This window comes from Chinchilla lanigera, unplaced genomic scaffold (assembly GCF_000276665.1).
Source record: "Chinchilla lanigera isolate Chin_1 unplaced genomic scaffold, ChiLan1.0 scaffold00188, whole genome shotgun sequence".
Classification (NCBI taxonomy): domain Eukaryota; kingdom Metazoa; phylum Chordata; class Mammalia; order Rodentia; family Chinchillidae; genus Chinchilla; species Chinchilla lanigera.
Genome location: NW_004955589.1, coordinates 833,002 through 848,030, shown reverse-complemented (window position 1 = coordinate 848,030; position 15,029 = coordinate 833,002). Strand labels below are relative to the sequence as shown.

General features: G+C 43.6%; 1 protein-coding gene across 2 annotated transcripts in view; it reads left to right on the top strand.

Annotated features, from left to right (window-relative positions):
- Tuft1 (tuftelin 1) overlaps window positions 1–15,029 on the top strand; it is a 37,492-nt gene that overhangs the window by 6,462 nt on the left and 16,001 nt on the right. Inside the window, exons 2-6 of one of the 2 annotated variants that reach the window (XM_005414569.2) lie at window positions 8,552–8,626; window positions 8,988–9,089; window positions 10,323–10,409; window positions 10,927–11,016; window positions 12,770–12,835. In XM_005414569.2, the coding sequence (XP_005414626.1) occupies window positions 8,552–8,626; window positions 8,988–9,089; window positions 10,323–10,409; window positions 10,927–11,016; window positions 12,770–12,835 (420 nt within the window). The remainder of the gene's footprint in view (window positions 1–8,551; window positions 8,627–8,987; window positions 9,090–10,322; window positions 10,410–10,926; window positions 11,017–12,769; window positions 12,836–15,029) is intronic. The other variant, XM_005414570.2, reaches the window with a different exon arrangement.

Below are 15,029 nucleotides of genomic sequence, written 5' to 3'. Positions count from 1 at the left end.
CCTTTAGAGGTGGGGCGGGTCCCTGAGGAACTTACCCCTTCCTTGCAAGCTGGCTGGGCCCCAGCAGGTGTCCTGAAGAGAGACAGCTGAGCAGAGGGTGTCTCCTTCAGAGCTGGAGTTGAGGAACCTACCTCCCTTTACCCACGAAGTCTTACTGCCAGGCCTCAGTGTGGGGCGCCAGGTAATGAGAAGGGCTGCCCCATTCAGGTGCCACCTCCTAATCCCTCTTTTCATTTCACCTCCCAGTCACCTGTCAGCCCTCTGCTTGGACCTTGTCCAGCCCATGCCTCTGGGTAGGTAGCCAGATGAAAAGCAAACACTGTTTTGTTGGCTAATCTGTGAGGCGGAACAGAGGCAGCGATTCTTTGCGTTATATTCAGCAAAGGTCCTCCCTGGCCTTGAGAGTTCTGTAGGGGGCAGAACCAAGTGTCCGAAACCTGTGAGCGAGGCTCTTCCCCAGGAGAGGGTGGATGCCTAACCTCTCTCGTGGCCCTGTTCTTTGCTTTTATGGGGCCTCCTCATTATGGCAGCGATTGTTTCACTGGAGTATTTCCCTTTTCCCAGAGTGGGCAAATTGAGGTGGCTGCCACTGCAGCAACTTGAGAGACCATGTATGTTTGGGGTGGGAGAAGGACAGGATTGAGGGACAGAGTGATGGAAGAGCAGACTATAGGGTGAAGATGAATTAAGGATGCTGTTTTCCAGCTCCAAGACAATCTCTGCTTTTCTCTTTCCCTTTAAAAGCAACCTTACCCTTGATTCCCCTGACACACACCAGGGGCTGGTGGGCCCTGCAGAAGCCTGGGTGGTGGGTGCTGGGGAAATGCAGGCTCTTGCCTGTTTGCAGAAGCCTGTGGTATGAGAACCCCTGGGGCCAGTCCGTTTATCTCCTATCACTTCTTTTTGACCGTCTTGATCTCTGGAAGCCCTCAGCTACGTGTTTACCCACTCCCTGCTTTGAGGAGTGAGTCACTGCTAGAGATTTGTTTGAACAGACTGTTGAAGCTGCCTGTAATTTGGAGGTAGCTGGGCTCCCTGAGAATGTTTACGAGGTTAGAGGCAGCTTACCTTGTGATTAGTGCTGCTGGTTTTTCCCTAGAGAAAGCTCTCCTTCCCATCTTGCCTTTCAGAGTCCCCGGACAGGACCACCCTGCCAGACATTTTTGGGTTGCTTTTAACACTTCCAAAGGGCTGCTCATGATCCTGAACTCACTCCAGCCCTTGAGACCAGCTACTCACATGAAGCAGAGAAGAGCCCCAAGTGTCCCTTCTTTTGCTCTGGGTTGGAGTTCTGGGGCGAAGGCTCTGCCAAGTGGACTAGACAGCATCTCTGGTTCTGGAGGATGAGGTGCCAGAGAGTCCTAGATTTTCCACCGATTCATTTAGACAGTTTGCTTTACCCTCCCTGTCTTCTTGCAGACTCTCTAGAGCTATTTGAGGAAGTAGCACAGCCTCAACTTTATGAAGTAAATCATGGTCTGCAGAGCACTTTCTCATTGTTCTTAGGCATCTCCCTACCCTGCCTGAAGTGTCAGCAGGATGTATGATCTCCCCACTCACTGAGGCCCAGATAGGTCAGTGGGTGTCAGTCACTGCACTTCTGACTCTGCTTTTAGTGCTCTTTCTTTCCTTTTCTTTATTTATACACGCAGTGTGATCAAAATGTACAGTGAATGCTTTTAAAAAAAATTATTACAATAAAAGACACATTGCCATTAATCCCCCTCAAAATCTCTCCCTCACTTTGAACACATGTGTGCTATTATTCTTGCCATTTTCTGAAGTAGTTCTGGAAGTCTTCTTTTGTAAGTGTCTTTACAAGATATGATTAAAAATATAGTAAAAGTTGCTTTTTGCATGCTGTCCAACAGAAAATCAGACTTATTTAAAACATGGTGTGTCTTCATCTACCTTACTCACTGGATCTAGCACTGTGTGACTTCTGGCTCTTCCCCAAAGACAAAATGACCACGAAAGGTAAATGTTTTCATTAGTTTTGGCATTGAGGCAGCCACAGTAGTACAACTAAAGACATTCACAAAAGAAGACTTTCAGAACTGCTCCAGGAAGAGGCAAGAACGGTGGGATGAGTATGTTTGAAGAAAAGGGGATTAATTTAATACACTTTTAAAAAAAAATTTAAATATTCACCATATTTCTCAATCACTCCTTTTTTTTTTTTTATATAGGAGAGTTGCGCAAATTCATTTGTTGCTAAAGTTTACAATACCATAGAAGTATATGGAACAAAAAGGCCCTTTTCTCCCTTGTGCCTCTTTTGTTTAATGAGTTCAGCATTCTTCCTGTGTGTTTTCTTTCAAGACATACCGTGTGGCATTGTGTGAGGAGCCCAGATTGGAACTATAAGGCCTGGGTTTGAATCCTGATTGTGCGTCTTACTAGTTGTATGGCCTTGGAGAAGATACTGAACTTCTGCGCCTTAGTTTTATAATTCATCAAATGGAGATGTTGATATTAGTACCTACTGTATAGTGTTGTTGTGAGGATTAAGTGAGTTAATACACATAAAGAAAGCCTTCTGAACAGGACCCAGCAGGGTCTGACACATAGTGAATGGTATGTATAAAAATTGGCAATTACCAATACTATGAATATATATATATATGTACTTAAATAAACGAGAAGTCATTTTCCAAGTTGATGTCTGATTTGCTTTTTTTTTTTCTCACTTACTGTATCTTGGAGATCTTTTATTGTCATTTCTTGGAGATTCACCAGCTATGCAATAGCTTCTCATTATACACGTGTTGCCTTATTTATTCATTCACTTGCTAGAGAAAATTTATATTGTTTCCAGTCTTTAACTGTTGTAAATAGTATTGCAGTCAACAATCTTCCGTGTGAATCCTTGGGCAGATGTGCATGGATTATCACAGGGCATGTTCTTAAATGTAGAATTACTGAGTCAAAGGGTCAACAAATTAATGTGAACCCTTTTAGTTGATATTGCCAAAATAACTTCCAAAAATATTATTGTATTATACTTCTACTCTTTCCAATAGTATATGAGATTATTTTTTTTTCCCTGCATACTCTCTGGTTCTGGATATTAAGCAAGCAATAAAATGGACACCTGTGTTTTGAATACCTGGTTTAAGAAATAGAACACTACTGCCAGAAATGGGGGCACACCGGTAATCCCAGGTATGCAGGGGGTTAAGGCAGAAGGGTCACAAGTTCTAGGCCAGCCTGGGTAACCTACTGAGACCTGGTGATCCTTCTGCTTTAGCCTGTTGAGTTCTGGGATTACAGATGTGCATGCACCACCATGCCTGGCACCAGTACTTTTTAAAGTTCCTAGGGTCTCTTGGAGATCATAATCCTGTGACAGTGACACAGAAGTGACCACTGTCTTAAATTTTGTGTTTATTTCCTTAGTTTGTAGTAGTTGTTATTGTTACTAGGAGTTGAACCCAAGGCCATTTCACTGAAGTACATCCCTGGCCCTTTAAAAATATTGATTGATTGATTGATGGATTGATTGAGACAGGGTCTTGTTAGGTTACCAAGTTACCAAGGCTGGACTCAAACTTTCAACCCTCCTGCCTCAGCCTCCCAGAGTGCTGGTATTATAGGCATGTGCCACCATGCCTAGCTGCTCTTTTTTTTTTAATGGTAGCAAAGTTTATTTGAAAAAGTAAAAGTGAAGTGTGAGGGAGAAACTGGCTCTGCAGAGCAAGTTTGGGCCAAGTAAAAGAGGAAAAAGGCAGATAAAAGTACACCCTGAAGGACACAGGGCAGACTGTCATGTGTCATTTTATGCTGTTCCAGGAAACTGACTAGAATTTTTACATAGGGGTCCGAAGAGGTGGTGCTGGGGTCCCAAGCCTCAGACTGATGTCAGGTGCAGGCCATCCTATTGAAAACCTGCTTGAGTTCTTGTGAGAAATCCACTGCAGGATTTTGGGAACTGTTCCTGTGTCCACAATCTTGTAATTAACAGACCTTTGGCTTTGTTATTCTTTTACTACATGTTCAAATGAGATATTGCATACTTTGGAATGTTTTGAGTTTTATAAACATACCATTTGTATTTTATAGGTTGTTTCCTACTTAACATAATTTGAGATTTATTCATGTCATTTTACTGATTTATTTTCATAACTGAATGATAGTTCATTGTACTAATAACACACTAGTGTTAATGAATTCATTTTCTAGTATTTTCCCATTGCAAGCAGTTCAGCTGTAACCATACTTATTTTTATTTATATTTTAATGAATTTAATAAAATTTCCCCTCATTATCCTTTTTTGGGGGGGCGGGGTTCCGGTACTGGGAATTGAACTCACAACCTTGTGCTTGCCAGGCAGGCTGAGCTAAATCCCCAGCCCCCTATCCTTTTTTCTTCTTTATGCAATACAGGGGATCAAACCTAGAGCCTCTTGCCTGCTAGCTAGGCACTCTACCACTGAGCTATACTCCCAGCTCCCTCCCACCCCATTTTTTGGTGCTAGGGGGTTGAACACAGGCCTTGAGCACACTTAGCATATGCTCTACCACTAAACTCCATTCCCAACCCCCTCATTAGCTTCTTTTTTTTTTTTTTTGAGACAGGATCTATGTAGCGCAGGCTGGCCTCAAACTCTCTTTTTTGAGGTAGGGGCTCCCCGTGTTGCCCAGGGTGGTCTTGGATTTCTAGGCTCAAGTGACTCTCCCACATCAGCCTTCTAGTGCAGGGATATAGGTGTCAGTGTGTTTAAACCACTTACTATTAATGTAACTGTTGTATGGTAAGTCCGCCATTTTTTTTGTATTTTGTTTTCTCTATATTTCATTTCCCGATTTTTTTCCCCTAAATTCCATGGGTTACTTGAATATTTTTTAGAATTCTATTTATGTATTTTATGTATTTGTGTGTGTGGTGTTTGTAGTAGTTGCTCAGGGTATGATGTTATATACATTATATAACATTACATTAGACTGCATATTAGACTGTAATATACATTACAGTCTATTAGTGTCATCATTTTACCACTGTGAATAAAGAGAAACCTTTCCTTCTTTTCCATCCCTTTGCACTCTTATTTCTTTTTCTTTTTTTTTTTTTTTTTTTTTTGTCTTTTTGAGACAGGGTCTCACTGTGCAGTTCAGGTCGGCCATGAGATCACTTTGTAGCCCAGGCTGGTCTCGAACTCACAACGATTCTCCTGCCTCAGCCTCCTGAGTACTGGGATTACAGGCATGCGCCACCACGCGCGGCCGACTCTATTTCTAATATTAATTTAAATATTTCCTCTGCGTACAATTTTTTTGGCAGTGCAGCAGGGAACTGAGATGACCAGTTGTTCATGGGGAATAAAAGGCCCTGAGGCAGCCGGAACCTCAGTATTTATTGTTCACGTTTGCATTGAGAATGGCGAGGGGATTATCGGATAACTGAGAGGGTGGTGGACATAAAAAAACACATCCAATGGTGTCATAATTCCATCTTCAGTCCTTAGACATAATTTAGAAAATCTAAGAGAAGGAAATCTATTTACTTGTATCTTGTTTTCTGTTCATGTTTCTTTGCAGTGTTTGAAGGTTTATTTATTGTTTCCTTTCTGTGTAGAGAACTTTCGAAGCTGTGCTTCAGTGCAGGTCTCCTGGTGAGAACGCTTCTGCATCTTCCTCCCTCTGAGGGTGTCGTGGCTTCGCAGTCCAGATAGCTGCTTTTCCTGGGTATAGGGTTCTTCGCTGACAGCTCTTCTTTTAACTCTCGAAAAACATTATGCCACTTTCTTCTGGTTTCTGGCATTTCTGATGAGAAATTTACTGTCGTTCAAATTGTTTTGCCTCTTTAAGATTTTCTTTTTTCCTCTGGCTGCTTTAAAGATTGTAAAAATTTCTCTGTAGTTAGCAGCAATTTATGATGTATCATGACGTGAACTTTGGGTTTTCTTCTGTTTGGAGTTTGCTTGGCCTCTTGGATTTGTAGACTTCTAGTTTTTGCCAAGTTTGGGAAGGGAATTTCTCAGTCATTGTTTCTTTGAGTATTTTTTTCAGTTCTTTTCTGTACTCCAGCTGGAATTGTGATCCCCTAAATGGATGGGATAATCTCTCAGGGCCCCCACCCAGCCTAGTTGTCTGTGCTTTCCAGCTGGGCTTCCTGGAACAAACTGGACCTCCCTGTGGGCTTGAGCCACCGTTGGTACCTGCACGGCTCTCTCCCATCGGCCGCTTGTGCCACTGGTGGTACAAATGAACCTAACCACGTATATTGGTCTTTTTACTAATAAAATTAATAAAAAAGTCTAGATCAGCTGAACCTAGTCAGGTGCTTGAATTTGAATAATTACTGCCCAAATATAAATATGTATTTATAACAGTTATACCACTAATTAGCTTAAGAAATTGTCATATGATGGCGTTTGGTCTGCTAAATCAACGCCTTTTGCTGCATTATTGTAATCAAAATCAAGGTTTTATGTTTCTTATGGCTCAGGCCACCTGAGGGGGTGGTCATGAGTGCGCCATTCGTGGTTCAAGCCAGTGGGACATCAGATTCAAATCAGAACCATTCACAGTGAGAATAGAGAATTGGGGGGCATTGGCTAATGACTCCTTTCTTGTAAGATGCCCTGCCCTGACTTCTCAGCTGTCTGAGGTATGAGAAACAACGTTTGTGTTTGTGGTACTGAGGATTGAACCCAGAAACATTACTACTGAGCTATTTCCTCAGCCTTTTTCATTTTATTTGTAAATTTTGAGACAGGATCTTGCTCAGTTGCCCAGGCTGGCCCCAAAACTGTGATCCTCCTGCCGCAGCCTCCCAAGTAGCTGGATTTATAGGTGTGTACTACCATGCCCAGCAAGATAGATAGTGTTTTAATGAAAGTGTGTCCTGGGAGAGGAGAATTGGCAGACATCCTGGCTATTTTGAAAGCATTTCCTCTCTCTGTTTGTAATGTTCTCTCAATATAAATGTAATGGAGTATTCGCTTCATTCAGAAATACTTACTGGTGCAGAGGGTTAGCTTGTAGTAGCCTTCAAGGAGGGACAATGCCTCGGACAACTGCAGGGCTGATGTCATGGGAGGCCCGTGGTACTGAGGGAGTTCAGTCTGGGGAGCGTGTGTGTCCCGCAGGAGACAGGGCAGCGTCATGGAAGACGTGGCTTTGGAATAGAAGCTCTTGTGGGACTTAGCGATGCCCGTGGTGAATGTGGGAAGGTGGAGTCTTTAAGGCAAAGGAAGGGATACCAACAATTTAAATTGGAAAGCATGGGATGTATCGGTTGGGGAAGGAGGGGAGAGAAGGGGACAGTAGCAGGAGAGATGAGCTGGCCTGACCATGCAGAGCCTTGTCTGGATCTCTGTAAGGATCTTGCATTCATGGGAGGATTTAAGTGTTTTCCTAAAAATTAGCCAGTTGGCTAGGATTGAGACATTTGTGTTCATTCCAGGAAGTGGGAGGAGGCTAGTGTTTGAGAGTCTCCCTCCTGCTTGAGAGAGAACAGCCCCAGGCATTTCCAGGTCATCTTCAGAAGCCCTCTTGGGTGGTAATAGTCCATTTGATGGTAAGAGCATGAAGAGGGGTCTCGATCTGACTGCACTGAGAGTTAGGTACATGATCAAAGACTGGCTTCCTCCAACAAGCTGGTGGGTTGTCTTCTCCAGATACTGGGAAAGTTCTGAGGGGCAAATGGCATTTATGGTGCTGGGCCTCTAGATGGGAGATGACCCCATGACCCCAATGTTACTTTCATCCTTGAATAGCCTGGTGCTTATCTTCTCTTCAGAGCTTGACGAGCCATAGCCTTTACCCTCATGCCGTCCCAGTGTGGAAGGAGGAAAGAGCCTCAGAATTACCCATCCAAACCCTTATTTTTCTGGTGAGAACCAGAAGGCAAGAGTAGTTAGCCGGCATGGTGGTGCATGCCTGCAATCTCAGCACTCGGGAGGCTGAGGCAGGAAGATCACCAGGAGTGCAAGGCCAGCTTGGACTACATAGCAAGATCCTGTCTCAAAAAAATAAAAAAGAGTAGCTGGGCCCCTTGTCCACCTGCACATACAGCAGAGGTTATGGGCAGGGTTTGGCCCACTGTGGCTTCCTGGCCCCTCAGTGTTACTGTCTTCCCAAATCTCTAGCTGCCTGTTATAATTTGCTTCAGGAAGGGTATCCTAATCTTGTAAAGTTCATCAATAACTTCCTGGTTGGCTTTCAGGTGCAGAATTTCTGTACTGGACGTGACCAGTCCAGGGGTGACCCTACCTCATTTGGGGGAGGGATAGTCTGTGCAGTGTGTCTCTTGTGGTCCTAGAACCGGGACAGCCCCACTGAGGCAGAATGGCCAAGGTGCTGTATAGCCTGCAGTGTGGAGGAGAGCACTGTCAGATGGCCCCGTATGCATGACAGCACCTCCAGTGAGCTGATCTTGAGCAAGCTAATGCCACCTTTCTGGGTGCCAGTTCTCCTTGTCTGTGACTTGGCGGTAGATAATAAGGCCACTGCACAGTGTTGGCAGAAGCACTCCTGCTCCGGGAGCACTTTGTACCCACAGACAGTAAAGGTAAGGGGTTACTGTTGCTGTCATTGTCATTATTAGGGCAGCGTGGACATTCTCAGGCTGACTCTCCAGCATGAACTAACAGGAGAGGAACTTGAGCACATAGCCCAGAAGGTATTGAAGTTTTTGCAGGGAGCTGTTCTCCTTCCTTGCTGCTGGTCCTCACCCCGGTGCTTGCTGGAGTCACCTCTGCTGCCGCCAGCTTGGGAGCATTGAAAATGTACCCAGCTGCGCTCCCCATTGTGTGTTGCTTTGTGGGGCAGGGAAATTCCCCCACTAAAACTATTAACTAACCTACAGTTTCTACTAATGCTCCCCACCCGGTGTTCCTGATGCTGTGTGGTTTTTGTTAGAGGTTCTCAAATGAGTTTTTGGAGGGGGAAATCAGACTAATGCTTCAGGTCTTTCAAGGGTCAGAAGAGCAGGAGCGCTGCCTTGCTGAGTGGTTTGTGAGCCACCTCTCTCTCTCTGGCAGGCGGGCAGGAAGACCTACGCCATGGTGTCCGGCCTCTCGGCTGGTCACGCTCTGGCCTCGGAGCTGGTGGAGTCCAACGATGGACACGAGGAGATCATAAAGGTAAGCTTCGCTCCCCTCCCCATTTTCTCCCTCCTTTCTTCCTCCAAGCACGGGAGAGGGCGCAGCTGAACTTCACCAAAAGGAAACTGCAGTTTGACCAGAAGGAGCCAGCCCTGAGATGCTCATTCCTATCCTGGAAATATCTTAATACCAGGAGACCACAACTGGCCTGTAGCGACTTTGGTACAGTCTGACCTTGGGGAATAGGTGTGGACAGAGTGACTTTTCTGAGTGCCTGGCCACTGTGCTCCCTTTTTAAATTTTATTTTGAGACAGGCTCTCCTTAAGGTGGCCAGGCTGGCCTCAAACTCTTGACCCTCTTGCCTTAGCCTCCCAAGTATCTGGGATTATATGTATATGTATGTCACCATTCCTGGCTATGGAACTCACCTATAGAATAGAGAAAACCTTTTATTCCCAGCATGGTGGTTTCCACCTATAATTCCAGCACTGGGAGACTGAGGCAGTAGAATCACAAGGTTCCTAGCCTGGAACTACATACTGAGACTCTGCCTCAAGAAAAAAAAAAACAAAAAACCCTTATATAAATAAATAAATAGAATTTAAAATGATGATTTTCATTATTTATTTCATTTCTTTATGTATGTATGTATGTATGTATGTATGTATGTAGTACTGGGGATTGGACCTAGGGCTGTATACATGCTAAGCAAGTACTCTATCACTGATTACATCCCCAGCTGCAAGGTGTCTTTTTTTTTTTTAGATGGAACTTGGGAATCGAACCCATGGTCTTAGCACCCACTAGGCAGGTATCTTCTCCCATTGAGCTATATCCCCAACCCTTATTTCTTTTTCTTTCTTTCTTTTTTTTTTTTTTTTTGTTGTTGCTTGTTTCTTTTTAAAAATTATCATTTTGAGATATAATTCACATGTCAGACAACTGACCCAGTTAAAGTATACGATTCAAGGTTTTTATTATAATCCACACTTTCTTTTAACTTTAAATTTATAATAATTTTATTTTACAAAAAAGTAGCAGAAATAACAGAATACTCCCATGCCTGGCACCCAGCTTCTTCTAATGGTGACGTACACTGTAGTACCTGTAGTACACTGTGTTATTTTTAACTCTTCTGATCTGAATCACCAAACTGCTAACCAGTCAATTGGTAATAACAGTGTACTTTCCTTCCACCAGTATGTGAGGGTGTTAGTATGAACTAATTTCCCTGGAAGTTGCTTAACTCACTAGTGTTTTCCGCGTTTCAGGTGTACTTGAAGGGAAGGTCAGGAGACAAGATGATCCATGAGAAGAGTGTTAACCAGCTCAAGAGTGAGGTCCAGTACATCCAGGAGGTGGGCTCCCCTTTCCTATGCCATTTCTCTAAACATGGCATTTGGGGGAGGGTCTCTTCTTTTATAGGTTCTCTTTTACTCTTCTTTTTTTAATATCATTGAAGTGCCACCATTCCCTCTTGTGTGTCATAGGTCATTTTTGACCTTTTGAATCCAATCCATTCATCAACGAGTGCTTATTAAGTGCCAGCTGCTGCGCCCTCCCAGCTTTGTACCAAATACCTTATTTCAGCCACTTTCCCAGCACCTCCCAGCCCCTCCCTGTCTTACATTTCTCCTTGGCCCTTCTTCCCATATAACATGCCATACATTTTTCTTATTTGTCCCTTGTGTTGGGTGACAGTACTACCAGGGCAGGCGGTTCATTTATTTTGCTGCTTGCGTAGGAGCAACTGGGCCGTTGCCCGTGTGATCCTGCAGCCAGCCTCATGGTGGCATGGACTAGGGATGGGGATGGGACACAAAGGTGGTTCCCTTTCCTAACCCAAAGCTCAAATGTCGTGTTTTCCCCTCCCAGGCCAGGAGCTGCCTGCAGAAGCTCCGGGAAGATATAAGCAGCAAGCTTGACAGGGATCCAGAAGACTCCGTTCATCAACAGGAGCTGCAGGTAACAGGGAATGGTGTGGAACCCCGCACCATGCCAGGAGGGCAGAGGATGTAGGGGGCACTGGCTTCTCCAAGAGCACATAACCTGGCTGGGCCCCAGCAGGTACACACTTGCTTTACATTTATCAGCCTCCACATTAGTGCACCTGTTCTTGGAACACTGCTCAAAATTGAACTTTTAAAAATCATATTATTATAAGTTATTGGCAAAACTTTGCTTTGTTTTGTTTTGTTTAAGACAGGGACTTACTATGTATTCTAGGCTGGCCTTGAACATACTGTGTAGCCCAGGCTGATCTCAAACTCACAGCATTCCCCCTGCCTCAGCCTCCCAAGTGCTGAGATTGCAGATGTGTGCCACCACACCCGGCAAAACCTTTTATCTGTAAGGATTTTGTGACCAGTGGTCTAGTAAGATAGTCATAGAAAACAGAAAACCACCTATACATGCAAACTTCTTGTAAGCTGGTCTTGCTAAATTTAGGTAATGCCTACTCACGTAAACTGAAGCCTTGGTCCTCACCTGCAGTTCATTGTGTTTATAGCAGTCTTTACTCTGAGTTGAGAAAACCCATGAACTAGAGGTTCACTACTTTGTCCCTGTATCCCTTTGCCTGGCCCAGGGTGTGGGATACAGAAGGCAACAGTAAATGTGAAAGTAACAGACTGGATAAATCTTTTTTTCTTTTTTTGGTTTTTTTTTTTCGCCGGTACCGGGAACCGAACTCACGACCTTGCGCTTGCCAGGCAGGCGCTTTGCCGCTGAGCTAAATCCCCAGCCCCTAGACTGGATAAATCTTAACTGAGGTGGATAATCTATGATCCTGCTTTTGAGCTTTTTCAGAATTCAAGGATGAGATTGTCCTGAGGAGAGTGGAGCTGGCTCTTGGTCATTCACTGCCATCCTTTGATACTCTGAGCTGTGTCTACTTCCTTTGTCTTTTGGTTTGGGCAGGCTGGCCCTTCTCCAGCAACCCCCGTCCTCATTCAGTGCCCAGGAGGGAACTGTGGCCTAGCAGGGTGTCAGGAGGGCGCCTCTCTGTGGCAGGCATGCGCTGGGCGTCTGGGGTGGCCTTTCTTTCCCTGTTGAGTTTAGCTTTGGCTGGAGGCAGGACTTGCAGTGTTTGTTCTCCCCTCTCGCTGGTGGGAGGAGCTTTGTCAGTACTGGAGCCCAGCCTGGGACCTTGTTTGCACGAACCAGCGATCACAGGATGAATGATCAGACTCTGAGTTGGAAGTAATTGTAGCAAAAGCTGCTTTCCCTTTTGATTTATGCTTTGTCAAACCTTGTCAGGATTCTTATGGGCAAGACAATCACTGGCAAGCGGCTGCTTGTACCCTAGGAGGAGTGAGCCTCACATATTTTCCAGTCTGCTGGAAGTTTTGGCCCAAGGTTTCTTTCTCTCTCCCCACCAGGTTAGAGAATTACCCTTTAGGGCTGATTTCCTGCCCCTTTTGGTTTTTCTTTCCCATAGAGCACTGGAAATCTCTTTCTCCCTTTTCTTCTCTCCCTTTCTTCCCTTCTTTCCTTTCTCTTCCTTCCTCCTGCCCTTCTCTCCCATTTTACATGCCTCTCTCCCTCCTTTCCTCTCTCTCTTCTGTCTTTAATTTTCTCTCCTTCATACTTTCTTCCTGCGTTTCTCCTCCCTCTCTTTTGCTCTAAGAGTAGAAAGCTTAGGAATATGTATTTTGACATTGGTTGCTTGGTTGGTTGGTTAAATTGTGTTAACTGGCAATTTTGTTTTTGTGAATAGGTGGTGCTCGAAAAGCCCAATGGCTTTAGTGAGGGTCCTCTGAGCCTGTACAGCAGGCCACCTGAGGTAGGTAATGGGGGACGCACCAATGAATGCTGCTTAACTGCCCCCAACCCCTTTCTTTATTGTTTCTCCTGCTCACTCTTAATACAAGAGTAATACTTAGTGTAAAAATTCAAATAATAGGGAAGTAAAAGATGGAAACTCCCCTTCCCCAAACCCCTGCTTGGCAGATTGAAGTGGCTAGGTAGATCCTTCTAGAGTTGTGCCTCCACCTCAGCTGCCCATTGCAGTGATCTTGGGGGCCATAAAGAGATGATGCCAGGTCCCATCCCCAGAGATCATCACTGTCTGGATCCATGACCTGGGCATCAAAGCTTTTAAATGCTCTTCAGGGTGGAGCGTGGTGCCACGTGCCTACAGTCCCAGCACTGTAGGAGGTTGAGACAGGAGAGCCCTAAGTTCAAGCCCAGCCTGGGCAACTTAGTGATTTATCAAGATCTATCTCAAAATTAAGAAGGATTGAGGATGTAGCTTAGTGCAGAGACCCTCAGTTCAAGCCCCAGTACTGGAAAAACAAAAAGAAGCTCTCCAGTGTTTCTAATGTTTAGCCAAAATTCAAAACCAGTGTTTTATTTCTCTGTGCACAGATACTCTGCATATTAAACATACTACCTGTATATTGGATAAACTTAGGTACTTTTCACAAATACAAGGCCCTGATAAATACATCATTCTTTGCTTGCCTTTATGTTTTTCAGCTGATGAGTATGCTAGAGCCTTCTTTCTCTCTTGGTACCCATAGATTTTGCTCATACATGCACACATATTCACATATATGCTTTTTGTGGTACTGGGATCAAACTGAAGAGTGCTCTACCACTGAGCTATATTACACCCCTTTTTATTTTTCATTTTGAGATAGGATCTTGTTAAGTTGCTCAAGCTGGCCTCAGATTTTACAGGACTGCCTCACTGTACCTGGCTAGATTGGTTGTTTTTTGTTGTTGTTGTTTTGGGTTTTTTTTTTTTGAATAATTGTATGGTATGGCCTTCCATGGCTATAGTTTTTTGACAACTTTGTTTTTATTTTTGCATTGCTGGAAATCAAGCCCAAGCCTTCCCACATGCTAGGCAAGCACTCTGCCACTGGGGTACATCCCAGCCCCCATAGCTATTTTCTAAAAATGATGCTTGTTATGGTTTTCATAATTATATAAGAAATGTTTACTGTAAAATTAGGGGGCATTTCAGAAAAACAGATAAATGAAAGAAGAAAACGTATCAATTTTAATCTCTCCAGAGGGAAAATCATAGTTTGGTGAAATTGTCTTTTTCTGCAATGCAAATGCGTATTTACAGTATTATTACCATATATAACATTTCTTTCTATTGGTTTTTGTTTGGTTGGATTTAATTTAACTTTTTTTTTTTGGTGTTGGTAATTGAACATGTTAAACACAAGCTCCTTGGCTGAGATCCATGCCCAGGCCAAAGGGTGTTTTTTGGGTTAGATGTTCGGCCCTCAAGTGTGGAATTGAGTCATATCCACCCTTAAGCCATGGCTCATAGCACCCTGTGTTCCATGCGGACCTCTTAGTAGTTTTATTATTTTTTTTTACTTCAAACATGATTATAAATGTTTTCAGCTTATATGATGGACTTGTGCTATATTTTTTGTTTTTTTTTTCTTATTTACTCAGCACCATGTTTTTAAGCTCCATTTATGTTACTGTATTAAAACCTACTTTGCTGTTTCTCCTTCATACATGTAAAGTTCTATAACTCAATTTTTTTGCTTCATATTGTATCATATGATGAGACAGCTTCAGGAAAAATTTCCAAGTTGTTAAATAGTCTTAGGAGAACACTGTTTGAAATTAATATATCATAGATAAGTTCTAGGAGCCTTTTAAGCATTTTCATTTGCCTAGCCACTTGGGCAAGAATATAGAGGAACTGACAAGATAACTTAATTGATGTCTAGATTTTAAATGTTGTAATTCTAACCACTGGCCTTAGACATGCAGTTTGGATTTTTCCTTTCCCCTGAATTATCATATTTGGCAAGTATGTTGTTGGCAACAACTTACAATCTTGATAATATTTGTTCAAAGTCTTTCTTCTCAAAGCCCACCAACCAGATATTATCTTACCTGCTTTCTTTTTGAGACAAGGTTTCACTATGCAATTAAAGCTGTTCTTTAACTCATTTGGTACCCCAGGCTGGCCTTGAACTTGTAGCAATCCTCCTGCCTCA